The sequence below is a fragment of the Rissa tridactyla genome, chromosome 1 (assembly GCF_028500815.1).
Source record: "Rissa tridactyla isolate bRisTri1 chromosome 1, bRisTri1.patW.cur.20221130, whole genome shotgun sequence".
Taxonomy (NCBI): domain Eukaryota; kingdom Metazoa; phylum Chordata; class Aves; order Charadriiformes; family Laridae; genus Rissa; species Rissa tridactyla.
The window spans coordinates 14,463,024-14,490,920 of NC_071466.1; the positions used below are offsets into that span (position 1 = coordinate 14,463,024).

Consider the following 27,897-nt stretch of genomic DNA (forward strand, 5'->3'; position numbering starts at 1 on the left):
GCCATTGGTCAGCCCCATGGCGGCCAACCGCTGTCGTCACGTCCGCTGGCGGCCGCCGGCCGTGCGTGCGTCCTCTTGCTGGCTGGCCCCGCCCTCGGAGCTGGCCCCGCCCTCGGAGCGCCGCTTCGGTGGGGGCGGCAGGTGCGTCCCGTCGCGAAGCTAGCCTGGGCCGGGCGGGTTCCGAGCGCGGATGGGAGACGGGACGGACGGCGTGTGGCCGCAGGCAGGGCCGGGGATGGGGGGGGGGGGGGGGAGGCCTCGGGGGCGGGTTCCCGGTAGCCCCGGGGTGGGCGTTGAGGCCCTTCCCGGGGTGGTGTGGACCTCGCGGAGGGCCGCGGGGCTGGGCCGGGCCTCGCCTCGGTCGGGGCGTGAGGGGAAAGGGTGGGGAGAAACACTGCTTAAAACCCAGTGTTTTCTCTAAATCTTTTGTTTGTAAACAATAAGGTGTTTTTATTGACGATAAAAGTTATTATAAATATGGCTGTCTATCTGCTGCTTACAGATGCTGACTGAAGATGAGTAAAGCCACGCAAGGGGATGAGGAGGATGAGGACAGCGAGCAGTTCGAAGACTTTACGGAGAATTTCAACCAGCTGGAACTGCTGGAGACGCACCGGCATCTCATTCCTGTTGGGACCCAGAGCTGCTGGTCGGGACAGTCCGATGATGATGACGACGATGATGAACAAGAAAGAAGCGAGGAATGGTATGAAATGCAAGAGAAAAAAATGGAAAAAAGTCCAGAGAAATTGCTGCTCTGGGCAGCCGAAAACAATCGGGTAAGGCATATATTCTCTTTGTGTGTATGGCTGACAAGAACGTTGTTTTGAGCAGATATCTACAGTTTCATTGACAAATGGAAACTTACTTACGCTTCCCTTTATCCCTCTGATTCAAAATCCCTATTTTGATGCAGTTTTGCAAGCCACTGTATGTAAAACATCTCCCTTTGTAGCCCACACATGCTAAAATATTCCTGGATCAGTTAGCTTTCAGAACAGAAGCTTTGATTGTAGTTCAGAGTTAAAATAACAGCACTCTTAAACTTCTGTAAATGGAAAGCATGCCAGGCTCTTTCCTCATGGCAAATAGCCTTTTAACTGGGGTGGGGAGGGTGTATCTGAAACTTTATTTTTTCAAAAGCTACATATGCAGAGGAGGGGTGACGGTTTTCCTGTCTCTTTACAGGCTGGAGGGGGAAGCTTTTTATTCTTGTCAGTGAGGGAGAGAAGACTGAGATTCCTGTTATGTAGCTTATTACACCCTTGTGTACATTTATTTTCATTAGTTGAATTTCTTACCCGTGCACAAGCTCCATCTACAGTTTTGTGGAGGTACTTGTGTCCTCACAGAGAACGGGGAGAAGGTCTAAGATAAAGATACTCCTAAGGCGTCCCAGCTGGGTGCTTAAAGCAAAGCGGGGGGGAGCTAGGGCTGTGTGGTTTCGCACCAGCATGGTAATGTATCTCTGTTTTTTTGTTTTGTTTTGTTTTGTTTTTTAAAAAAAAACAAAAACAAGAAAACAAAACACCAAAAAAAACGCCCTCAAAAAACCCACCCCCAAAAAACCCCAAACAAACAAACCTCACAAGCCAAAACAACCCCCGGTAACAAAAGTAACAATAACTGGTTTTATTTTAAAATTTCTTGTTACATAAAAGCCTTTTTGAGACCGACAGAAATTGTTTTCTCATAAAACTTCAGATCAGTAAAAGCCGTTGTCCTAGTTTGAGCAACACAGCACTAATTTATGTTCTAATGCTCCGGAAAATTGCACTTTTAGAAGACTCTTAGTGTCTGAATTAATGAAAATATTTACTTTATAGCCAGCTATGGTATGTGGGTTTCAAGGTCTCGGTGTTTCCGAGCTAGTTAGGTGCAGGGATGAGGTGAAGCAAGACCTGGGCCCTTGACCCAAACTGGTCAACAGGATTATTTCATACCATGAATGTCACATTCTATATAAATTAGAAAGTTTTCTGAGGAGCTGTCTCTCTCCCTTGATGTCTGCGATCCTGAGAACTCCTTGCCCCAATGCCGGACCCCTGAGCCCTTCCCTTCCTCCCAAAGCCCAACGCTCGCAATGTCCCACATTTGCTGTCTCCTGCTGGGAGAATGGGCTGAGGATAATTCCTGTATATTTTATATTGGTATCGGGGTCAATACTGGTTCTGTAGTATTATCGTTAATTATTTAGTCTTATCCTATTAAACCTATCTATATTTCTATTTCAACCCTCATGTTTCCTTGTTTTCCCTGATTCCCCTTCCCAGGTGGGGAGGGGTTATCAGGTGATAGAATAATTGTCTAAATGACAACAAATTGTTACGGGTTTTTCAAACCATAAAAGCCATGCATGTTGTTTGTGGAGTTTTGTGTTAAATTACCTGTTTTCCTTCAACAGCTGAGCACCGTGAAGAGGCTGCTTTCTGAGAAGCTGGCTCCAGTTAATGCTCGTGATGAAGATCAGTACACTCCTCTCCATCGAGCTGCCTACAGCGGGCACCTGGACATCGCGCACGAGCTGGTGGCCCAAGGGGCGGACGTTCACGCGCAGACGGTGGACGGCTGGACACCGCTGCACAGCGCCTGTAAGTGGAACAACACCAAAGTGGCCGCGTTCTTACTTCAGCAGGGCGCGGACATCAACGCGCAGACGAATGGTTTGCTGACCCCCCTGCACATCGCTGCGGGAAACAAAAACAGTAGAGAAACCCTGGAACTCTTGCTGATGAATCGCTATGTGAAACCGGACCTGAAAAACAACTTGGATGAAACAGCCCTTGACATTGCCAGGAGGACTGATATATATCACTACCTTTTTGAAATAGTAGAAGACTGCATAAATGCTGTGTCCCCTTAAAAGCTGGGGTTAAGCTCGCGGATGTGAGGCACACTGCCTGTTCTTGGTGTTCTGCATGCTCGTCAGCGGTGGTCGGTCCCTTTGCAGCAAGGTTTTCAATTTAAGATACTTTAGTATTCTCCTCAGGCAAAACGTCACTTCTTGCAACTTGGCTCGGTGGCCTCGCTCATGCTTTGAAGTGCTACTGCTGTTATTCAAGGAATTCGGAAAGTCTCAGTAATTTCAGTCAGTCTCTGTTTAATCTGTGCAAATTTGGAGGGGCTTTTGTAATTGGTCTGTGCTGTCAAAGCAGGAGGGAAAACCGGAATATTTACTTGGTGTGGAAGAATTCTGGCTTGGTTATGCAGAGCTTATTACAGCACACTTGAAAATTATTTTTTGAGAAATTTAACTTTTTTAAAACTGCATGAAAGCTCAGAATGAATGTAACTTATTTGGGTGAGACACAAAATGTTTAGTGATCCTGATGTAAGGCTTATTATAAAATAAAATATTTAACCCTAAGTATTTTGTGGTCATATTTCTAATTGAAAGTTCAATTATCAATGCAATTGCCTGTTCATAAATCAAAAGCGTTATTCACAGGATGATTAAAGTAGTTTTTTATTTTTTTCCTGTTACTTTTCAAGGAAATTACTTTCTATGAAGATCCTGTTTACTTCTCACTTGCAAATTAAATTGAGGAGGAGAGTTTTAATGTCATGGATACGGCATTAGTTAGAACAAATGAACCTCAACTGTGTGAGGATAAACAGCCAACATACTGTTGTGTCTGATTTAGTTACAGCTAATTTAGTGTGGGACACACTCAGCAGTGTTTCTCTTCCACTTTTGAATTCCCAAAGAGAATCCCCATTCCAATTCAAATATTCAGTATAGTTTTAAAAAACTTTACTGGTACTTTTCCTCAAAATTCCTTAATTTCCAGACCATTCATTTATTTTCTTATTTGACGCTGTTTTAATTTGTGATAGCTTGTATTACTAATCCTAGGCATTCACATCTGAGTTGGTCTTCCAAAAGTTATGACAGAGATTTGGCTGCTGTCCTTTAACCAAATTTCAGGGTGGTGGGAGTGGGCTGGTTTGCTTGTTCCTTAAGATTCTCAGGCCTTTAGCACGCACTTCAGTGCAGCTTCTCTCTGCGTTCATGCCAGCTAGAATCTCCCTGGTTTGCAGTGAAGACTCGGGACCCTTTATCTGAGCAGGTCTTTAGCACTGAGTACTATTTGACTTAACTTAGCAGAAAAATGTTAATTAATGCTGTAAATTTTTGCAAGAGATATCATAATTTTCTGCTTCTGTGTGTCAGTTCAGCCTTTCTGGTAGAAAGTGAAAAATTCTATGATTTTTAGGGTTGATTTGAGAGTTTAATTTACTTGTGTTACTGTTCACATCAGCTGTATCAGTGCATCTCTCAGTCTTCCAACTTCTTTTGGAGAATCAACATCTCTGCATTATTTAGCTACCTGTGAGAGGTCCAGTAATGTGCACTTCCCATCTTTTTTTTTTTTTTTTTTCAATTATTTCCCCCACTTTGGTTCAAGTGGAAGTTTCAGACAAAAATCACTACTAAACGCAAGCAGTTAATGAATGAGGGGTTTTAAGTACCAGTACAATTACTGTCATCTACAATACCATAATTACTTTCCAAACAATTCTCTGAGCAGGTAGATCTTTTTTGATCAGTGGTGGTTTAGGAGAACTCTAGTAGAACTTCAGCAATGCCACCAGCCCAGAAGATGATCTGTACTGCATAGGAATTAGTACACTAAAGATTTTTCCATTATAATGGCGTGCTGCATCATTTTGAGCTTCAACTTTGCCATCTGTAATTCAGGAGTGGAGAAACTTTCTTCTCTGTGTTAATCAAATTGAACTGAAAATTGAACGGAAGACCTGAAGTACTGTCGCTTGGTATAAGAGCTGTAACAAAACACTCTGTTGTCCCGTGCAAGTGCCTTACTGAGTGATCCCAAGCTCCTTCCAGTGACCACTAACAGACCTGAAGCGCCTTTGTAGCAGTAGCAGCAGGGTTGGGGGATGTTGGCCCACATCTGGTGCTCTGATCAAGCAACTGTGGGAGGGCATCTCCGTCCCACATCTTTCCAGAAGCCCTGTTCAGCACTGCCATTGGAAAATAGAGAACTGCCTCTGAACTATGAATGGTACAGGACAATTTTTAATTTTATTTTGAAAGCTTAGTTTCAGGACATCTGTGGAAGATGAACACACCTTGAAATGCATCAAGGAAAAATACAGAAGTCATGGCATTTGCGTAACTAGACTTGGTTTCTATCTTATAAATTCTCATTACTGCATGCAAAATCTTGATTTCAAGGAAGATACTGCAGGGCAAAGCTGCTGGCCAGGCGAGCAGGGCAGCTTCCCCGTGTGCCTGCCAGCAGCATTATCCATGGACTACTGTAATTGCCAGATGCTCTTCTTTCTCAAAACTTTAACAGTGGCAAAACAAGAAGAGTCAAGTCTACTTCAGTCCTATAAACAGCATCTCAAGATGCTTCATTTCATGAAAAGCGTTCCTAAAACCAAGCTAGAACTGTTATTAGTAGACCTGTATCATATAATCATAGAACGCCAGGTTGGAAGGGACCTCAAGGATCACCTGGTCCAACCTTTCTTGGCAGAAGCACGGTCTAGACAAGTTGGCCCAGCACCCTGAAAATCTTAAAGGCATCCAATGATGGGGGAGCTTCCCTGGGGAGATTATTCCAATGGCTGATTGTTCTCCTTGTGAACATTTTTAGCAGAATCTTAGAAGTGCCCAATGATAGCGAATGCACCACTTCCCTGAGGAGATTATTCTAGATTATATCATCCATCCAGCTAAAGTGGACTCTTCTGTCTTTATCTCCGCCAGTCCGCCGTTGCCTCAGGAGAGGACAACAAGGCATCCTTTCATAAGGCGGGCCAGTGGTGACACCCCACAGGGGTACAAAATGTTTGTAACGTGCTGACTGACAAATGAGGAGTCATTAACGATACCTCGCGCAGAACTGTCGATGCCTAGAGCTGTCACCCACCCTGTGCCCCAAGTGGGCACGAGGTGGCCATGGGGATGGTGACTGGCCACAGCCTGCCTCGGAGGCCACCCCGCTGTTCACCCTGGCCCGTGGAAGGGGTAAACCCCCCCGAGCTGTGACTGGAAATGGCAGACCCGATGCGCCCCCTCAGCGGGTGGCGGTGCGCTCCCTCCCTCAGCCATTCGCGCCCCCACCGAAGCGCGGCCCCAACATGGCGGAGGGCGGGCAGGGCGGCGGCACCTTGCTCTGCCGCGCCGCCCCTCCGGGCCTCGGCTTTGCCCGCCGCTCCGCCGCGCTCCCTCCTGCCGGTGGCGGGGCCGAGCCGGACCGCCTCCGCCCGCCCCCGCTCCTGTGGCAACCGGACCTCCCGCCTTCTACCTGCCCGGGCGCGGCGGCGGCCATGAGGGCGGCGAGCGGAGAGCAGCCGGCGGTGGCGGCTGAGGAGGCGGGCAGCGATGTCCGCGGCCAGGCGGCGGCAGGCGGGCAGCCCTGTGAGCGCGGCGGTTCCCCCGGCCCGGCGGCGGGGCCCGCCTCACCGTCCGCCCCCCCTCTCCGCGCCCGTTGCGGTCTCCGTTCCCCATCCCCACCGCGGCCCCGCTCCGGCCTGTCCCCTCGGGGGAGCCGAGCCTTTCCCCCCGCGGCCACCTTCCTTGGTGGCCCTCACCTCCCCCAGCCCCACACACCCCACTATGGCAGGGGTGTGGGTTGGGACCCTCCTCCCACCATGAGATGCCCTAATCCTTCTATAGGGGGGATCCCCCTCAGTGAGGCCATCCCCTTGGAGACCTCTTCCACGGGTGGCCCGGCCTCGGGTTGTTCGCCATGGGGAGACACGGTGGCCATGTCGCCTGGGGTGGCCTGGGGTGGCGTTGGCTCCTGCATGGGCAAGCTGCCTCAGCACTCGCTCCCCTTTTAGATTTACCCACCTTGGTCCTGTCCTGAGGAATGGCGCCATGCTGGGGAGCAGCGCCTGGCCAAACACTAGTGTCTAATTGTAAATTATTTGTCTTAAAGTGTATTAAAAGACAGGTGCAGAGCAGCATAAAATGGCATTACGTTTGGCAAAGCACGTTAGTCATTCAGGGGATTTAAAGTGACTGGTTCTTTTGTAATATCTTTTACTAACAGGGAAGAAAGTATATGTTGAGCCATCTAGGAGAGTTAAAGAAATACTTGAAGAAGAGCTTTCTTTTCGGAAAGAAGCATGCCATGTTAAACACCCAGCTGCAGGTAATCCTCCTTATCAGCAAATGGCAAGTGTTTGTCAGGGCAAATGAAATACACGTTGTTTTGAGGAACTGTGGCAAAATTATTATTTAAAAAAAAAAAAAAACAGCCCAAAAAATTTATGTAATAGCCTGGGGAACATTTAGAAACACAAGAATTGCATATAGTCTTTACTTTTCTTTTTTTTGTGGCTGAAATTACGGGACCGTAGAGAACATGGATAATTCCATATGATCTATCAGTTTAATAAAACAGAAACAAATGCGAAGCAGTAGGGAGGTTTTGTTATCTTTTTCTTTGAAAGAACTGCTGTAGTTATTAGAATACTTTGTCCCCTTTTGTGGTTCAAAACTGAAGTTGGTGTTGAAAAGAAAGAGCAGAGATAAGAACGATAAATAAAGGGCAGCAAAACTGAAAGCATTTAGAAAATCAGTCTGCTTAGGCAGCTTAAAAGTTATGGATAGACTTGACTGCAGTAAGCAAATAAGGAAATGGAAGTCTGAGAGACAACAAGGTGTTTGGTCTAGCTAAACTATTAAAAATGAGATTAGAGTAGAAATAATTAGTGGTTTTTAACAAAAAGAGAAGTTAATGCTGGAACAATTTAATAAAGATCACTTAGATTCACCATTTTTAATACACACTTTAAATATTTTGCACGTAAACCATTAGCCCCAGTCTGAGCTCATTTGCTAGTTTGGGCGGAGAAATGAGCGCATGTAAGAAAAAACTTATATCGTGCTGGTGGTTTCTTGCAGCCATAAGATCTATTAATCTAATCATAGAAAGTTAATTCTCAGAAGTTTGTAATCTTTAAGGATCTTTTATCTGGTTGATTACAAGTTCATATTGCCTTCATCAGCCAAGCCGTTGGATTTTATTAGGTACCTCTTGGTAAAGTCCACTGGGTAAACCTGGCTATTCCACAGCTTCCCTTACTAGATTGTTCTAGTGGTTGGTGTATTAAAAAAAAAAAAAAAAAAGCCTGATTAATAATTTGGATTTGCATGATTCTGCTCCTTGCGTTTCTTGGATATGTAACAGTGCCTTTTTAGTATCCAGGATTTTCTTCCAAAGACGGTATATACACATATATTTGGTTTTGGTTCTTTATGTACTCACCAATTTTTTTTGCATCCTCTTTTAAAATATGAATACTAAATCTGATAATGATATTTCAGTATTTGTATCACCAGTAGAGAGAGAGAATCTTTTACTTGTTTTAGAGCTACATTAGAGCTAATGTTAGCCCTAGAACCTCGGACTGTTTGTCAACTGTTACTCCTAAATCCATGATGCTTTTGCTCCACAATACACAGTTCCCATTCTGTAGCCCCACATTCTCTTCTGTAGAGTAAAGCTATTCCTTGGTTATATTAAGCTGCATTTTGTTGGAATAGGCCCACCGCTGTCTCTCCTAAACATTACATCCTCCAGAAATGTAATAAGGACATTTTTGCCTTTTTTTCCAAACTTTGAAAAAGTCCTTATGTTTTCTGTTATGTAGGATTGAGACCCAAGTCTGAACTCACTAGAAATGAATTTAAAACATTTGGATTGACAGACAAAAATGTACATAACCTAGGTAATGTAATGAGTGTTCTGTCAGATGTAAAGACCATTTGAACCTGCGACTCCATTACTGTGATTAGGCTCCTTAGGCAATTACAGCACACACCTGCAAAAGCTACTTGTGTAGGCTCTCTTTATAGTAAATGGGGAGGAAAAGGCACTTTGAAAACACGGTTCTTCTGACTTGTCCTACATACCTACCATTGCGTGTGTTAGGCTCTGAAAGTGCCTGTTCTTTTCCCATTGACTATAAGGGGGTTCTGGACAAGTAGCTGAATTGCAGATGTTAACATTGGGTCGCTCGAGCTGTTCATGTGTCTAATGTTACTAAGAGCTGAAGACGACTATATTTCCCTGCATCCGTCTGCCAATGGATCAAAACTGTCTGGAATATTTCAGCCTGATCCTGTAAATGAATGCTACTGTATATGTTCTCATGATTTCTGGGGAGTCTCCCAGTGAAGTGTATGTTAAAAGGCTTAAAGTACTAAAAATATTATAGAAACGCTACAAAAATATTTATTACAGGTATGTATAATATGAATGTATAACAAGCTTGGTATTTAAATGGTATGTATAGCACAGTTATATGCATAGCATAACAATGCTATGTATAATAAGGTCAAGTAGATGCCGGTGTACAGATTATTGAGGAAGAACCTAGTTCCTTTTTCATCTGTATAGATCGGGAGAATTAGAGATGTTCCCTAAGTGGCTTGTGCTCTGATAAACAACAATTGGTAGGTTGGATGGTTACTGATTTACAGTTTAGATTATTATTAGTAAGTTTATTGTTTTACATAAATAAGACAGTAAATTGTAACGTTTCCACAAAATAAATTAGATTTTTTCTTTTGTTTTGATGGTGTTGGCTTTGTTTTGTTTTCGTTTGATTTTGGTGGTGGTGGTCTGGTTGTTTTTGTGCTGTCTTTTTATGAGGGCATTTGGTATTCCAGTATGACCAATAAATCATGCTGGATGCGTCAATGGTATTACTGCTGTTTCTTGTACATTATAGCTCAACTACATCCTGCTTCAGTTAGGAGCATAGTAGTCTGTTCTACAGACAGTAGAGAGCATCGTATACCTTTAGCAATCTGAACTGCTCTCTGAAAATGTCAATCTCTTCATTAACCATGGAGGAAGATTATAGTGTTCTGCTTAACTACTTCTAATTACTGTATACACCAAAGGGACTGTCTTTTAAAAGTTACATTAATTCTAGAACAAGTTGAAGTAGTCAGTTCTAATGGTATTATTTTGACAAATTATTAACAGTGGCTCTGGAAGGAATTTGGAGTGTGAAAAAGGATTTCTCCATTGGAAGCCTGAAACCAGTGTTGCAGAACAGGAACGGTTTACTTTTACAGCCTCAATTCTACTCAAGGCATGCAGGAATGAAAAGTAAGAATCAATAATAAGAAACTTTCACTATAACACCTCAATTTAAAATTGCATTTTACAATTGCATTTAAAATTGCAGGGTAATATTATTTTGTAATTCGTAGACATCTCACAAGACTGCAGTTTACCTGTATGGTCTTACAGTAATCACCTCTAGGCATCTTTCTGCAGAGCTAACCCACCTCTTCCTTTAGTAAGTCGCCAACAGACTTGATATCTTTGCATAAGAAACGTGTTCAGGACTTCTGTGTTGAGTCATCTTATTTCATATTCTGAAACCTTTTGTAAATGTGTGGAACAATCACTTACTTCCTACTGATAAGTGGTGAGTGTTGGTTTCATGTACATAATGAACCTTACTTGCCTTTCTTAGCAAATTCAAATGTTTGGAAAAGCCCTTCTCCAACGCACCTCCTGAAAAGAGATTGATCTAGGGATCATTTCAGGCATTTGTCATTTCAGGCATGTGGCATCTGTTTCTTTCCTTACGGTCTGTGGAGTGCAGCTTTTGTGGAGCAGACCTGTTCTTTACGAGCTGGTGGATTTTAGCATAGTCTTGTCAATATGCCCACCTCTCTTTCAGGGAAACATACTAACTTTGTAGTGGAAGGTGAAAGCTTCCAACTCTATCATTAGCTTTGTAAGAGGAGCATTGTTAGTGCCATGAGCTTGCAAAATGTGTGGACTCAGCATATTTTGCCATTAAATGAAACACTTTCCCACATTCTCAGGGGCTGGTGGTTTAAAAATACAGCTAGTTGCCTGACTAGCACTTCTTTCTTCCTTCCTATCTTGATTGTGTTAGCTCTGGAGATAGTGGCATCTTCATTACAACAGCAACAAATTATTGCCAGTATAAGAAGCGTTTAACCAGTACAGGCTTCTGCCACGCTGCCTTTACTCTAGAGTTACTACTTGTAGGAATATGTTGGTTATAGAGCAGGCCTAATCTATGCTAGGTATTAACTGCAGTCACTTCTGGTATGTACTTAAACCAAGAAAACTTTAGCCACGCCATAGAAAATACAAACAAAGAATACTTCAGGGTTTTGAGACATTGGCATAATTTTCCAACGCATGTACCTGAGACTTCTAATGAAGGCAAGTAGAGTTTTAAAGATCCTGATCTCCTCCATTTCCTGTTAAGATCCATGAAGAATGAACAGCTTTAAAACAAAGAAGTTTATTCAAAATTATTTAGGTGCTGAAATTTATGGGTTGGTTTTCTTTTGAGAATTTAGATGTACCTTCATTCCTAGGGATTGCTGCTAGAGACAAGTGATGCTCTCCTCACTAGCTGTACTGCCTGTTTTGCAGTGGAATAGGCAGGTATCATGACAGAAGGGCTGGCAGAAAAGATACAAGACAGGAGAAAAACTAGAAGCAATCTGACTTCAGCTCCTCTGTTCACCAAACCATTTCAATTCACACATCCTCTTCTGAGTAAGGAGCTGGGGAAGAAATGAGGTTGTAATATACTAATCGGGAGACGGAGTAGGTACAGGCTATGGAAATAGACAAAAAAGAAGAGAGGTTTCTTGGGAGAAGATGAGCTTACTGTGTTTAGTGCCAGAAGAAAAGGCACTGGCAAAAGGAAAAGGAAGAAGCACAGGCAAGGGGAATGAAAGAGGAGACATAGAACAGAAGGTCGTGAGTTCCTAAAGGAAACTGGAGAGAGGAGAACACAGTTCAGCAATGCAGAGATAGAAACTGTAAGAAATGAAGGGAAAAGATGCAGGAGAAATAAGTAGAAGAAAAAAAAAAGAAAAAATATATACACCCATGTTACTGAATTTACTGAAGTTAATGCATTTATTTTTTGCTTCTGCCTTTCCCTAAAAGTGGCTAGTGGTTTGGGGGGCTCGCTATATGGTGTCTCATCCATCCTCAGAACAGATCTTGTTTTTTTACAGATTGATGAACTTTAGCACTGTGGAGACCTGACGCTGTTTTGATGTGTCAAATCAAACATCAAAATGGCTAGCTGCCTTTGGAAACGTAGATTGGTATTTCTAAGATTTTGAAGAAAGTTCTGCTTGGATAGGGAGCTGTTTCCTCTTTGCTTGTTGTTTTTTATTCATATCTTCATGCTGCTTTTGAATCTGGTGCTGTAGTAGCCAAATCTGATCCATATTTCAGCCAGTGATGAAGATGTCACAATCCAAAGATTACAAAATGCTTTTGCTGACAAGAACATGCTACTGTGAAACTTGGTGTTTTCATAGGCTTCTCTGTTGCAAAATGATTCTAAGTTCCAGCAGAAGATTGTAATGTAATTTCAGAGATGCCTTAAAATGCCTTAGGCTCAGTCCGTTCATTAAACTGAGCAGTTCAGAAGCCAAGAGTTTGTGATTCAGTATCTAGCTTGATTTAATAAAAGTTTAACATAAATAAGCCTCTCTATGTATGTGTCCTGATTTCAGCTGGGTTAGAGTTAATTTTTTTTCTAGCGCTGCTGTGTTTTGGTATTAATATGAGAATAATGTTGGTAACATGTATTGTTTTTGCTGTTGCTAAGTAATGCTTATATTAAGTCAGGGACTTTTTCAGCTTCCCATAGAAGCTGAGCAGGAGCATAAATGGGACAAGCTGGCCAAGGGAATATTCCATACCATCGATATCATGCTCAGTATATAAATGGGGGATGGCTGGGGGGCAAAAATTCACGATCACTGCTCGGGATGGGCTGGGCAATTGATCATCGGGCATTGAGAGCAATTGCATTGCATCAATTTATTTTGTATATTCTTCCATTACTGTTCTATTAAACTGTCTTTATCTCAAACCTCAAGGGTTTTTTTTCCCCTCCTTTTTCTCCCTCTTCGCCCTATCCTACTGGGGAGGAGGGAGTGAGTGAATGGCTGCGTTGTCCTAGGTGCCAGCTGGGGTTAAACCATGACAACTTAAGAGTTATCGTAGTGTTAAAGAACCACAGAGGCAGCATGGAACATGAAATAACCTATCACTAAGCTCTCACTCTTCACCATTATTACAGCAAGGTAATACCAAATGATCATGAGTTTGTTTTGTATTATCACACAACTTAGGAAACAAACGTGGATCCTTCTAGGTACGGTATAAACCAGAACAAAAGATGGCTTTGAAAGGTGATGGACGGTTGGAGGAGGTACCAGAGACAGGAGTGACATTTGCAGCTACAGAATAGCTTTGGTGCTCTGGTGGCAGATGTTGAGAGGCATTAATTGTTTAGCTTAAATAAGTAAGTTTTAATTAGAATAAACTACGTCGGGTTATTAGATGGTGTGATTTAAGCTGTTTGCCTAGCTATACTTGCCATGAGTAGCTAGATTTGCTGAAGCTTTTAGGCTACAATAGAGTTAATTTTCTTAGTAATTTTCCTAGCCGCTGGTACAGTGCTGCGTTTAGTCTTTTAGTACAAGAAAAACGTTGATAACACACTTACGTTTTGGTAATGTTTTCCCCAAGTCTGGACTTCTCAGTTCCCCATGTACTGCCATCGAGCACAGGTGCACAAGAAACATAAACCAGAAGATATGGAGGCTCCAACCGTCAGCAGAGACTGCAAATCAACAGAAGCAGTCAATGGCCTGCCTGGACACAGAGAGGGAATCCAAGAAGGTGTTAGAAGACCCCAGACCAAAAATCACCATTGGACTAAAAGAGGCATGAAGAGCAGGTGAGGAGCAGGGGTGTACATCACAAGGTTGTAATTGCTCAGGGATTTCTTTGTTCGAGGTCCCTCCCTTTTCAGAGGCACCCAGCCTGGGCTCACCTTGGTGCTGTACCTTTCAATTAAATTACTTATTTTTATAAAGTCTGACACCTGAGACTGCTGCAGGAAACCTAGGGTTGAAACTGAAGATGGAGGGAGCGCGCTCCAGTGAGGTGTGGAAAGGGGCACCCATAGGCTCACTGGGGTCACCCACTGCAAAGGGACCCTGGTCTGAGCAGTTAAAGACTCAGGTGATATGTGCGACTCCTTGGATGGTGTGTGAATGCTCGGACAGCATCTTCTCCTATAACTGCAGACGAGGGCCAGGAAGGTCTCTCCAGGAAAGCCTCTGAGCTGCCTGGGCCTGAACCGTGCAGGAGGAAGGGGAGAATGATAGAAGGTGGAGACTCCCTGCGGTGGGAGATGGAGGCTCCCATCTGCTGCCCCAGCAGGGTGTCTGGGGAGGTTTGTTGAGGGCTGACATCTGGCACGATGTGGAGAATATACTGAGTCTTGTCTGGGCCTCGGACTTTTCATCCCCGCTGCTCTTCCACAGGGTCAGCAATGATAGTGCCAGGAGAGACATGGAGCGTATCAAGCATGACTACATTGCTGTGGGGCGAGTCAAAGACATAGATGCCCAGCTGGTTTCTCCTCAATCCTACTGGTGAGGGGGTAGGGCTGGAGGAAAGGGTGGACCCTGTAGGCCAATTACTGTTTGCACAGCTGGTGCTGAAAATGGGGAGTTGGCTTTTATGACTGTGGGGTGTCCCCACTTTGAGGACTAAGAACTGCTAGGAAGAGATGAGATTCACCTCAACAAGTGGGGCAAAAGCTGTGTTTGTACCATATCTAGAAGGATCCACGGTTATTTCCTAAGTGCTGTGACAACGCGAGAAATACATAGGAGTGATCATTTGCCTGGCCAGCCTGGGGAGGAGAACTATTAGTAAGGGTAACAGGGGAGGGAGATGATCAAGTGAGGAGGTAGTGGACCAGGTTGGTAGGCATGACATTTCCTGTCTTCATGTTTAACAATCTAAATAAATGATCAGGCTTTGCCATATTCCTAGAAAAATTGTAGCATGTTTTTTTTTCCAAATTAATAATACTTAGCACTTACCCAACAGATTTCATTTTCAGAATTCTTTCCAGACATCCTTCCAGCACATCTGTGGGATAAACAAGTGTTACTGTCTTTTCAAAGGAGGGAATTGTATTGTACAGTGAAAAAAATGAACTAGGACTGATGGATAATTTAAAATTAGAGTTGAAGAGCTCCTTATTCCCAGTTACGCCTCAGACTGACAATTCACATCTATCCTAAGGTGTGATCCTAAGAGGTGGAGGTGGGATTTTTTTCTGGGACTCACAGATCCTAGGGAAATATCTAAACCACACTGAATATTGTTACAAAAGAAGAGTCTCAGTGACAACCCTGTGAAGCTAGATTTTGTTTTCCTTTGCTTTTTTTACCATAATCTGTGAATGAAATGGCATGTTTGTTTTTTGGTTGTCTAGAACTCTTCTCTGACACTAAAAGTTCGATTTTATTTTTGTATCAGTGAGAAGGGAAAAAAACCAAACCTGTTCTTGGCTCCAAGCCAACTCTTTTCAGCATTTCCATTTGACTTCTAAATGAAAAAAAAATATTGGCACTGAAAATTGCACCTGAGGCACTAGAGGAATAGCTGCTTTTGAAAACATTATTCTCCCTTTTTAGGTGCAAATTTGATCAGGAACCGCACAATAATTTTGAAAACCACTGGGTTTTCAGGTAGAGGCTTTGGTTAAGCTTGTTGCATCTCATTCCTGCTCTGTGCTTCATTTTTATTCTACTCTCCTCTCCCTGCTTTCTCATTCTTAGTCATTTTTTTTCATGGTCTTGTTTTACAATTTTCCAAATGAAAAGACTTTCTGGGTCTATCCTGGATTCCTGCACTAACTCAGTTTTGCTGCAACAAAGGCAGATTTGTGAATCTAATTTCTCCTTGGCTCCCTCTTCGTTTTTGTGCCACCTTGTACAAGGGAGAAATGTCTTTTAGATCTTTTCTACTGAATATTTTATTTCAATTATGAGGTTTGGGTAATTTTTAGTCCTATATATTAATGTTTGTGACCTTTTTATGTGTCTCATCTTTCATTTGAAGAAAACAAAGCAATTTGTTTAAATATACTAGCATTGCATAATATTAATGTTTTTAGTATTACTATGATATTTATAATATTTCATTAAATGGTGCGTTGGGTAATTTAAACTAACTTTGCGTACATTTTATCATAGTGACTTTTTACTGTCTAACTGTTTAGCTACTCTTTTCTCTTAGTTTTTTTTAATCATTTCCAAACGAAACACTATTGCTTTGAAAGACAAATGTTATCATTGCTTCCGTTTATTAATAACAGTGTTCAAACACTGACATCTTTCAAAGGCTACATCTACATTATCAAGGAATGAAGCACAATAGGAGGGGGTCAAGTTATTAAAGCAATTGGTGTTGAGAGCCCCATAATTAGGCTACACGTGGTTTAGGAGATTTACTTCAAACTAGAGCTTGTCCTGTCTCCTGAACTGAAATGTCACCCTGGTGCTTGAGCTTCAAAGATGTTTGAAGAAAAGCTCTACCACAAACCCTTGCCCTCTGGCCTGGGGGATGCTCACAGGGTAAAATGAGAGCATCGGTGCTGGTTGCACATCACTGCGCTTGCTGCTGTTGCTGCATAAGATGCAGTCTAGTGCTCAAAAAAACAAGGAAGATCAAAACTCATAACTGCTAACAAATATCCACAGAGACAAATTCTGGCTTGCTGGTACACACACGTATGTCAAAGTTTCTGAGGACTGTGTGGTTTTGTGAGGAAAGTTTCCTGCTCTGATTTTTGGCTCTGGTCTACACTGGTGAACAACAATATATGTGCTACAATGGAAGGTTGAAGAGTGTTCTGGGGCAGGATCCTCCATCCACAGTGTGCACAGCACATTTGTTCATGCCTGTGCCTTGACCTGGAAATGTCAGACTCACATAGGTTTAATCCAGCCCGGCTCACAGTCACAAGTGGAACTGTAGCTGGGCAGAATATTTTAACATCGCGTTTGCTGGATATGCAATAATGTGGGCTTGTCTGTCCGGAAGCTGTTCATCCAACGAGACAGGCATCAACTTTCAATTGAATCTTTTATCTCTGGTCATATTTCAGAAATTTAAACTTCCAAGCAGAAAGATCATAATCCTGAATATGAAAAACCGGGTAATTAAATTACAGGCATTTAAACTTTATGCTAAAATACGGTGTGCAATTTCTACAGAACAGAACTTTTATCATTCTCTTTCATACAGGATTTAGGTTCTTACTTGGCAAAAACTTGCGTTGAAACCATGGGGGCTGTTTATGAAGAAGAGATTTCAAAGTCATTCTTAGTGTCGTTTTGGTACCAGATAGCATCCTGCTACTCTTTGAAGCTTATTGTGTTTTCTTGGGATAAAAAACTCCACAAGGTTTCCCTGGCTGACAGAATGTCTGGCTTGATAGCTGTGGCTGAAAACACAGCCTCATCTTGCAGTACCTTTTAAACTGTGTTTGCAAGACAGCTGACAAATAACTTCAAAGTCTTTTCTAGGCTTAGATACTTCTCAAGTGTGACAAAACAGAGTGAGTCAGAGTAGAAAGAGGAAGCCAGCTGGGAAGCTCTAGGCAAAAACATTTACTGCTGCTAGAAACAGCAAACATTTAACCTTCAAATAAGCAAAATATTTTTTATTTTGCAACAGCTTCATTACTAACAGCCAGCATTTTATTTTAAATTCCTGACTATCAGCAACAGTGGAGCTTACTGTGGTTTCCACAGAGCAGTTAAACCACATTTCCCCATTTTGTGTACACAGTACCAAGAAGTCTGTGTGGTCCTCAGTCCAGGGAGCTATCTCCTGGGATGGTTTACCTCCAAAGCAGACAAAACAAAGTGTGTTTCCTCTGGAAGGTCTGCAGGCATCTGGTAACGCTCCTCAACTTTCATCATGTGCTTCCTAGTGATGTCTGTGGAGTTTTTCCCAAGTCGGAGTGAACAAAACTGCTTGACAAAACCCTACCAGCGCAGAGTAGCTGATCACGATCACGCCACTGACATGCTGTATCTCATGGCAGAAATGAGGCAAACTGGAGCTGACGTGGGTTACTGCCAGCCTGGTATTTCTTCTCCAGAAGAGGACAATTCTCCAGAAGAGAAGAGGACCTACACACAGGTCTAGGACACCTCACTTCTAACCCTGTTCCTGACAGCGAGGTCAGTCCCTGTGTCCCTCACTCTACAGCAACACACCACATTGTGCTTGTGAGTTTACCACACCAAAATTTCTAGGAGGCTGCTAAACTCTTAGTTGAAGACACACCTATCATTACTTTCAGTAATGACTGTGATGAATACCTGACTAAAATATATTTCTGTGCTATCTCCCACATTGGGAGGAGTTTCAAGAACGCATAGCGATAGTGAAGCAATTGGATCTGTGATTCATAAAAATTCAAAAATATGCCTTGAAAATAGGTTTCATCATGCTGTAGATACAAATTCTATAAAGACTTTTGAACTAGTGGACTCCTCACAACAAGTAAATGTAAACATGTGTTTAGTCTCCACAGAGGCGGGTGTAACATGAAAAGGAACTTACGATAACAATATTGCTCACAGAAACATTTTAGGCTACAGGCCTCTTGTCTGAACTGATGTAGTTCTTATTTGCCATGAGAAGACAGCTAGGAATGTTATAATACTGGATTTCCGTGCTGTACATGCCATCAGACTTACTGTGGATTTCAGTAATAGCTTTCTTCAATATGCAGTGTAGAGCTTTAGCTCTAGGTGAGCTGATGAATACAGAAAACCTTGTTTTGATCTCATGCTAAATAATTCAACAGATTTTTTTCCCATATGACAATAGTCTTAAAACGGATGCCATTGCAGCATAGCTGAAAATCGTGCTGAAGTTTCACTGCGGGACTGCAAAAAATCAAAAGCAACTAGCCAACTCTTGCTGTTAATCTTCACAAGAAAAGTGTTTTGGTTTTTTTTTTTTAATTTGTCACTACTTGGCTTATAAAGATTTGCATGTCGAGTTGTCTTGAAACATTTCATAAACCCTGAATTAATGCCAGCATTTTTGTTGACTTTACCATTCGCAGGATCAGGCCTGGCATCGCCAATGTACTTGGCTAGGCTTTGGAATTGGAATGGTTTAGCATCAAATCTTCAAGCAATAGAAATGAAAATTTGACTAGACAAAGACTCCTCCTAAGTCATATATCAATGCTGAAATTTAAATTCCTGAAGGAACTAAGAACTGCCATTGCAGCTGATACGATCAAATTTATTGAGTGAATCAGAATTCCACAGAAGTCAGTTGAGCTCTCCCAATGACTGTCATGGGTCTTAAATTGCTCACATTATCTGTAGAAATGGGTAAAATTACTAACAGTAGAGGTTTTGGGCCACTTTGAATCCTTAATTAAGGCAGACGAGGGCTTGCGCTTGTTTTAGATAGTGTTCATTGTATTGGGTGGGTTCTGGATTGATTCCAGGTACAGCTCATGCCCTCAGAGGATTTGACTCTCCCTTAGCATTGTATTTCTACATTTGTTTGCAGTTTTCTACTGCGGTAAAATAATCTTCCCAGATTCCCATTTTGTGACTAAAATAAGTGTTATTTGTCAAGTTAGGTCCTATATTTATTGCACTAAGAGATTTTTTTATTTTGCTACTATTGGCTAGCACGCTATTTTGCAGACAATACTGAATTAGAAAGCAGGGTTGACATCTTGGTTTGTACAACTTCAGTTCAGAGAGGCCTGGATAAACTTGGAGTGAGCCAACAAAAACCTTGGGAAGTTCAGCAAGGAGAAAGAGCGAGTTCTGCACGTGGTGCAGAAAACTCCCATGCACTGGTACGGGCTGGGTGATAAACAACCATGCTGGAAAGGACCTGGGGACTCCATGAACATCAAGCTGAATGTGAGCTCTCCTTGAAAATACAGCAAGTCTTTGCCTGCTGGGCAATATGAGAAGCACTTCCAGCAGACAGGAAAGTAATTATCCCCCACTGGTGAAGCAACACCTGGAATACTGTCTCCAGTTTCCAGCCTCCCAGTTCAAGAAGGGTGTTGAGAACATGGTCCAGTGGAAGGCTACCAAGATGATGAGGGACCCTACAGCACACAAGGTGAAAGGAGAATCTGAGGGAGGTGGTCTTGTTTAATCATGTGAAGAAGAGGTGAAGGGATGATTTAATGGGAGCCAGCAACTACCTGGAGGTAAATTATGAAGATGATGGAGCCAGACTCTCTTTGGATATAACGAGGGACCACAGACACAAATTGCAGGTTGGGGAGCTTAGGAAAAAATTCTGAACGGAGAGGGTGGCGCAGCCCTGGGACCGGCTGCCAGAGGTGGTGTGATGTCTCATTCCTTGAATGTTTTCAACACCTTGGTCCTAGTCCAGCCAGCACTGAGGTGAGCACCTTGGCTAGTGCTGGCAATGGTGCTCCTCTGCGTGGGAGGGTGGATGAGTGACCCCCGGAGATCCCTTCCAACCAACGCTGTACGTTGGAGCAGAGTCAGTAAGATACTGACTATAACCACAGCTGTTGGCATTTCTTCTGTTTTACGAGGGCTTACAACACGGACAACAGAAGTCTGCAAGCGCTTTTATGTACAATTAATAATTTTATGGATGCACATAACCTAGTTACTAACCTAACACCAACCTCACACACAACTCTTCTTTATTTTTGGGGGTAAACAGGCTTGAATCACTTTTTTTTAACTAATATAGAGACAAGTCACAGGGCGTTGACCTATGTCATGTGTAAAAACTATGCTGCAAATGATCAGTGAGAATTTATGCCTGGAGTAACTCCGCTGCCTTCAGTAGATCTGTATGAGAGGACCCTGGATGTAGAGCTGATGGACATGAAAACGCGTAGTGTCAGAGCTGGAAACTCTCCAGTCCTGTACGCACGGTCTCTGAACTGTGTGAATCAATGATCTCTTAGTTCACTGAACCAAATGACTTGGGGAAAAAAGTTTTGAGCCTATCATCTGATACACTTTTTCACACCAGCTCTATAAAAAACAGAGCTGGAAAAAGTAATTATCTGGTAACCATAAGGTTTTGTAGTTTTTAAATAGCTGTGACATTTAAAATTTTTAATGTAAACATATGTGGTTCTAAGAAAGTTTTAAAAAGACAAAAAAAAATTTCCTGTTCTTTAATTTCTTTTCTTTTAGTTTCCAAATTGTTAATCCTTCCAGAGGTGCTTGAAACTGTTTGAATTTGACAGGAATTCAAAGAAGTGCTGCCACTTCTTTTTTCTTTTCTTTTTTTTTATTGCTAAATGAGTGACTTATTCAAACCTTCTCTCAACTTCAACTCTCTAAATTGCAACTGTTTCAAAAGAAAACTCCCTGCCTCTTCCAAAGTACTCCTCTGCAAGGCCACCGAATGCAGTGTGTGAGCCGTAGTCAGCTGGTGGGGGAAACCCCTTTTGCCCAAGTTCAAAATCTCTGACTCTGGTTCAGGGGGGGACTGGAAGAGTTAAGTGGGAAGGTACGTGGAAAGCAGCAGAGCAGATGTGAGACTGTGTCGGCCTTGGTGGCCTGGGTGGCAGGGCTCTGCCCATGGCTCAGAGCCCATGGGTGCCCCGAAGCCCCCTGTGAGCCGCCCCTGCGACCCTTCCTGTGCCTGCTGGGGTCTGGGATCTGGCGAAGGGGACCCATCAGGAGTGTGGGGACACAAATTCCCTCTGCAGCCCTGAGTCGGGGATGAGCAACCGAGCGGGATGGGGAGCAAGGGCTGCCACTGCCTGCACCTGCCTGTGGCCACCTCAGTGAGACCTGGGGCTGCCACTGCCTGTACCTGCCTGTGGCCACCTCAGTGACCCATAGGGCTACCACTGCCGGCACCTGCCTCAGTGAGTCACAGAGGTGCCATTGCCCACACGCTGCCCACAGCTACCTCAGGGAGCCCCAGGGCTGCCATTGCCTGCACCTGCCAGTGGCCACCTCAGTGAGCCCTGGGGCTGCCATGGTTGGCACCTGCCCATGGGCATCTCAGCGACCCCCAGGGCTGCCATTGCTAACACACTGCCCATGGCCACCTCAGTCAGCCCCGGGGCTGCCATTACTTGCACATGCTTGTGACCACCTCAGCGAGCCCCAGGGCTACCACTGCTCACACGCCGCCTGCAGCCACGTCAACGAGCCCCGGGGCTGCCACTGCCTGCACCTGCCCGCAGCCACCTCAGCGAGCCCGGAGTTGCCATCGCGGCACCCGCCTCCCGGGAGCGGAGGCGAGGCGCCGGGGCCCAGCCGGGAGGCCCCAGGCGAAGCGCGGGCGGGGCAGGGCGGCACCCGAGGGCGGGCCGCGGCGGTGGGCGGGCGGACGCGGGTCCGGGAGGCGGCGGGTCCGCCGGCCGCCCGGGGAGGACGGGTCGGCATGGCCGGGCGGGGCGCCGGCCGTGGCACCTCCCCGCCGGCGGGGCAGGGGGTGGGGGCTGAGAGGCGGCGGCGGCAGCAGCCCCAGCCGCAGACCCAGCCCCAGCATGCGCCGGCCGGCCCCGGCCCCGCGGCTGCCCCGCGGCGGCCGCCAAGGGCAGAGAGGCGGCAGCGGGCGGCCTGGATGGAGCCGGCCCCGCTCCGCCGCCCCGCCGGGCGGCTCGTCTGCCCGCGGCGGTGGCGCCGGCGGCTGCGCGGGCGGCGGTGGGCGCTGGCGGCCGGGCTGCTGGGCGCCGCCGCCGCCCTCGCCCTCTACGCCCGCCTGCCGGAGCTGGCGGCCCCGCCGGCCCCTGCGGGAGGCCGGCTGGGCGGCGAGGTGAACGTGCTGCTGTGGTGGGAGCCCTTCGGCCGGCCGCGGCGCACGGCAGACTGCCTGCGGCGGTACAACATCACCGGCTGCCGCCTCAGCGCCGACCGCAGCCGCTACGGCGAGGCGCAGGCCGTGCTCTTCCACCACCGCGACCTGGCACTGCACGGCGCCCAGGGGCTGCCCCGCGGGTCCCCGCCGCGGCCCCCGCGGCAGCTCTGGGTGTGGATGAACTTCGAGTCGCCCTCACACTCCCCCGGGCTGCGGGGGCTGGCCGGCCTCTTCAACTGGACCATGTCCTACCGGCGGGACTCGGATATCTTCGTGCCTTACGGCTACCTCTACGCCCCGCCGGCACCCCGGCCCTTCGTCCTGCCCCGCAAGACGCGGCTGGTGGCCTGGGTCATCAGTAACTGGAACGAGGAGCATGCGCGGGTGCGCTACTACAGGCAGCTGAAGGAGCACCTGGCCATCGACGTGTACGGGGCGCAGGGGCTGGCGCTGGCCAAGGGCGGCCTGGTGGAGACCGTCTCAGCCTACAAGTTCTACCTGGCCTTTGAGAACTCCCAGCACACCGACTACATCACCGAGAAGCTCTGGAGAAACGCCTTCGCTGCCAGCGCTGTGCCCGTCGTCCTTGGCCCCCGCAGGGCCAACTACGAGCGTTTCATCCCCCCCGACTCCTTCATCCACGTCGACGACTTCCCCAGCCCCCGGCTGCTGGCCACCTACCTGAAATTCCTCGATAAAAGCAAACCCAACTACAGGAGGTATTTTGCCTGGAGGAAGAAGTACGAGGTCCATGTCACCTCCTTCTGGGACGAGCATTTCTGTAAGGTTTGCGAGGCCGTGAGGGCAGCTGGGGACCAAATCAAGACTGTACGAAATCTGGCTGGCTGGTTTGAAAGCTGATGTTCCTGGCGGCTGAGGTTCACCAACCTCAGTGGACTGCGTCAAGGCATAGGGAAGGATGAGTCTCACCGAGATCGTTAGCCAAGAAGGTGTGCAGGAGGCTGTCATCAGTGAGAGAAGCGTAGAGGTAAACAAGCTGTGAAAAGCCCACAAAAGGAAGATTTTTACTGAAGTACAAAATTGTGGAAATACAAAGAAACATCAGGCAAGGTGATTCTTAAAGAGCAAAGTTAAATTTCCAGAAGCTGTACAGATCTGAAACCTTCACAGTTGTGCACAGCTCGACATAAATAACTGATGCCAAGTTCTTCAGCTGCACAGCTGAAACCAATTTTGCCAGCTGTGACAGCTTCCTGGACCATGAAACTTTCTTCTGCGTATAGGGTGTACATGATCAGCGCTGGCTTTCTGTACTCCGAAGACAAAAGTGAATATATTTAAGTGATTATTAGGCGCGTGAAGGCTGTTTGCAGACAAATTCTGAGCCGCAAGTGTTGAATGTAAGAATGTAATAATACAGTAGCACTTTTTAGCAATGCTTGAAATGGCAGCAACCAACCAATAACGCTTTGAACCAAATAATAATTCCATTTAGGAAAAAGTGTACGGAGAGGGCTGGATCCGAGTGGAACAAACAGCTCAGATGATGTAGAGTATTTCTTCCACCGGCCACCGAAACCATATCCTGTATGAAGGTGGAGAAGAACTTTAAGTACAGAAAAATACAGACTGTAGAAAAAAAGTTGGAACACTTCCACCCTCCTTTTATTCAGGAATTAGAAAATGTTTACAGGAATCTGCATGTTTTTCTCTGCAAAATTACTGCCATATAGGAAAAAAGCAGGGAAAGGCTCAGAACTACAGGGTTTGTATTACTGTATTGGACAGGTATACAGAAAGGCTAACTTATTTCTCTAGTATCATTAGACTGCCCTGTTGTGTAGCGATTGTTTTGGTTTATGGCACGCGTTTTTAAAAATTCTGGCAGGTGACAGACTTGTCAGAATGCCACTTTGCTGTTTGTGAAAATTTTTATTACCAAAAAAACCCAGCCCCAACCCAAAACTCAAGTCCTAAATCACTGCCTTTCAAAAAGAAAATTACTGTAGAGAATAAGGTCTAGACTGTTGGTAAAATACAGATTGCGTGAGGAAAGAATATGAAAAGGGAAAGATTTACTGGGTTGGTTTTTTCCTTTGATTTTTGAGGGTTTTTTCCGGCTCAGTTTTTTAATCAATAAATAGGTTCCCAAGATAAAACTTCCTTCACTCAGTGCCTACCGGGAACATTTACAGTAGTTATTCCCTTCCAGGCTCTGCCATTTTGCTGGAGTCTTCCTAGTAGTCAGTTTTTGGTTACTTTCTGGTTCTGTGTAATCTTGCTTGGTGAAATCCAGAAGGAAACTGGAGAAGAAAGTCAGTTGCAAATAAAAGATGGGGATCAGAACAGGTGAGTTTAGTGGCATTTGTGGTTAGAAAAGGATTAGATTTTTGAAGAGCAATAAGGGATGTTGGGTAGACGCTCTTTAGATCTATAAGCTAGACATCCTATTGTAATTTTTTTTTTTATTTAGATGTTCCCTATGAATAGGTAAGCATAGAGCTAAAGATTACTGAAAAAGCGTTTCTCTGCCATGGCTACCCATAAAATGGGTTTTGATAACTTTAAAAATTAAATTTAAAAAATAAATTACATTCAGAATTGAATTTTAAATTAAAAAAATTAAATTTACATATAGCATTAACAGTAATAGCTACGTGTCGGGATAATAAAATCTGTCTCTCCCTTTGAATTGCCCTTTTTTTTCTGTTTAGTTTTTGTGACGGTTCATGTAAATGTATACAAAACCACAATCTTAAAATGGTGAACTAGTATTTAAGATTCCACTACTTTTTATTAGCGTGCTGAAACTAGTGCATTTTTTTCAGTGCTCCTAATTTTTTTAGCATTTTCTGAAAGTTGCCAGACATACAATTCTTCTGCGTAATCATTAGTAATCATCCACAGGCTACAGGAGCATCAGAATTTCCAAAGATCGCAACCAATATTTTATTCTCAGCCTCTCTAAGAAAAGCAGTTGAAATCTTTGATGAACAAGAGTTTTGTAAAATTCAGAAGAGCTATGCAATAAATAAAGCATCATGTTTGAATAAGACGTTCACAGTTGTGCTGCATTTGTAAGTTATGCATTAAGTATATTCAAGAACTGTATAATGACAACTGCAGTATTGTAATTATTGCAGAGCTCTTGCTTTGGGAGAGAAAAGAAGCTTTTTCTAGTTTCATAGTCCTTGCGTCAGCATTGCACACTTTTTCCCTTTAGATTTGGGAGGAAGTTCAGCCCTGGTCTACAGCTGCTGAAGTCAGTAGCATCTCTATAAATCCAGTTTGGTTTTTGGCTCACGCGCTCCGCAGGCTGTTAGCGTGGGACCGGGAGCTCAGGACTGGCTTTTGGAATTCACTTTGTAGAGCCCAAGTTCAAATGCGAATAAAAAGTCTGAGCAAATTGGATTGTAGATCAGGTACCCGACTCCACAAGATATTGCAGGTGATGTATATAATCCATCTGTAAAAATTAAGCAAACGTGTTTTCTATTTTAAGTAGAGAAAACTATTTTAATGTCGTTCGATAAAGTGTTTTATTCCATGCCTTAGAATATTGGGGTAGAGGGAGAGAAAGGAAGACCATTTCCTTCTGGTTTTTATAAGGAGAAGAAATAATATTACTTTTTCATTATGGTACAAATGGAACAGAGAATTATGTGATCCTTTAAGTTACGTATTGTATCTCAGGGAATTTTATACTGTAAAGTCTCTTAACCTTCATAGAATGAAGTAACTTTGTATTAATTATTTAGATTGACATTCAATAAAATTAAAGGAAGTAGCACAAAATGACACTTTTTTTTTTTTATTCCATCTTCTTTGTGTGTTATGAAATCTGTAGAAAACCTCTTTTTAAAACAAATTTATTTCTTTTCATGATTGTTTAATCAATAAAAGTGGCTGATTGTTCTCAAAGTAGTCAGACCATCTGAGGCTAGGAATGAAACCTGGTTGTGCCAGGAGAGAAATATTTTCATAGGAGAGGCTGTACAGGGTTATTTTCCTTGTGAAAAGGAGCATTTATTGAAGTTGGACGTCTGCTGGAAAAATGTCATTTCAAACAAAACCAAAAAACAGACTTTCTTTGGACCGACAGAGAATTTGAATGCGGTTGGGTTTTTTTCTCCCCTTCAATTTCAAAATGAAATGGAGATTGTGTTTATTGTGATCTTCAGCAGGTAGTGCTACAGCTGCGGCTTTTTTTCGTGCTTGTTCATCGTTGCCTTCAACTCAGCCGCAAAAGACAAAGGGCCCGAAGCTCTTTTCCCCCCGGCTTTGGTTGACACCGAGCGCGGCACAGGCGATTGCTCACCTCTCTCTTTGCTCAGCTTCTCTACTGCGTGGTGCGTGCTATTGAGAAATTTCAGCGTTTCTGAAACGACCTGCCCAGCCAGGGTGGGGTAAGTGCTACAGTCCTCACTTCTCTATCCCTCAGGCGACCCATGTGTCACCATCACCTTTACCTTTTGTAAGCAGAGCTTAAACTGACCGCTTGTTTACTTGGGCCTGAGGCGGGAAATGTGGTTTTTTGCTGGTTTTCCAGATGTGATTGAACTCTGGGTTGGGGAAACTGGTGGAAATATTTTTCTGCCAAACGTTGGATTCAAGCTTGTTTGGTGACTTTACAAAGTGAGTCATGCCTGATTAAACTCACTTGCACAGCTCTCTATCCAATAGTCAAATAAAACAGTATTTGTTTTAAGAGTGTAAACAATCCTTTGTAGGGAGCATAGAGCTGGCTCAGTCTAAAGTCTGTTGATGAAAACACGATGACTTAACATGGATTTAAGATTAAGATGTCTACTCTAAATTCTGCAGATGTTCTGCTTTATGGTCTTGAGCTACTTGCTCAAGCCTAAATTTGGCACAGTGATGGCTATTTCCTGAGGGTCTCCATCCAAGGAATATCTGAGCGGAGTAAGACGAAGCCTGTTCTTCAGGAGCGCTTTGAGAGCTGCAGGAATTTGGCACCACTGGCAGTAAGATGCTCAGCATGTTCAGGGATCATTCTGGAGCTATGAGTCCTTTTAATTAGAAATTTTTCTCTAAAGGAGTAAAGGCTTTTCTAAGTCCATAAAGTCCTTCAGTGATTTTAGGTCCTTGGAATTATAATTGCATGGGTTTAAATTTTGCAAACGGAGTTAAAGTTGGACTTTATTTCAGTAACACTCAATATTTTAATAATATTCTTTCAATAGCTGTCAAAAGATGGTCCAAAATTTGA

General features: G+C 44.1%; 3 protein-coding genes across 4 annotated transcripts; all 3 read left to right on the forward strand.

Moving 5' to 3' along the window:
- Positions 1–12: 12 nt before the first annotated feature.
- Positions 13–3,367, forward strand: ANKRD49 (ankyrin repeat domain 49). 2 transcript variants are annotated; one of them, XM_054202886.1, is made up of 3 exons: positions 13–141; positions 503–779; positions 2,405–3,367. In XM_054202886.1, the coding sequence occupies exons 2-3, from the start codon at positions 516–518 to the stop codon at positions 2,861–2,863; spliced, it is 723 nt and encodes a 240-aa protein (XP_054058861.1). In that variant the 5' UTR covers positions 13–141; positions 503–515; the 3' UTR covers positions 2,864–3,367. The 2 variants fall into 2 exon arrangements, with proteins under 2 accessions (XP_054058861.1, XP_054058871.1); XM_054202896.1 differs by having other exon boundaries at positions 100–223.
- Positions 3,368–6,117: 2,750 nt separating this feature from the next.
- C1H11orf97 (chromosome 1 C11orf97 homolog) lies at positions 6,118–10,123 on the forward strand. The gene is made up of 3 exons (XM_054187158.1): positions 6,118–6,397; positions 7,035–7,136; positions 9,984–10,123. The coding sequence occupies exons 1-3, from the start codon at positions 6,118–6,120 to the stop codon at positions 10,121–10,123; spliced, it is 522 nt and encodes a 173-aa protein (XP_054043133.1).
- Positions 10,124–22,289: 12,166 nt separating this feature from the next.
- FUT4 (fucosyltransferase 4) lies at positions 22,290–25,720 on the forward strand. The gene has a single exon (XM_054188824.1). It carries the CDS (start codon positions 22,290–22,292, stop codon positions 23,565–23,567), a length of 1,278 nt encoding a protein of 425 aa, XP_054044799.1. The 3' UTR covers positions 23,568–25,720.
- The last annotated feature ends 2,177 nt before the right edge of the window (positions 25,721–27,897 follow it).

Excerpts from the sequence above, each read along its gene's own strand:
- ANKRD49 (XM_054202886.1), top strand. The coding sequence starts at position 516 with ATGAGTAAAGCCACGCAAGGGGATGAGGAGGATGAGGACAGCGAGCAG. Across the intron at positions 780-2,404 it reads GGGCAGCCGAAAACAATCGG|CTGAGCACCGTGAAGAGGCT; the intron begins GTAAGGCATATA and ends TTCCTTCAACAG.
- C1H11orf97 (XM_054187158.1), top strand. The coding sequence starts at position 6,118 with ATGGCGGAGGGCGGGCAGGGCGGCGGCACCTTGCTCTGCCGCGCCGCC. Across the intron at positions 6,398-7,034 it reads GGCGGCAGGCGGGCAGCCCT|GGAAGAAAGTATATGTTGAG; the intron begins GTGAGCGCGGCG and ends TTTTACTAACAG. Across the intron at positions 7,137-9,983 it reads TGTTAAACACCCAGCTGCAG|TGGCTCTGGAAGGAATTTGG; the intron begins GTAATCCTCCTT and ends AATTATTAACAG.
- FUT4 (XM_054188824.1), top strand. The coding sequence starts at position 22,290 with ATGGCCGGGCGGGGCGCCGGCCGTGGCACCTCCCCGCCGGCGGGGCAG.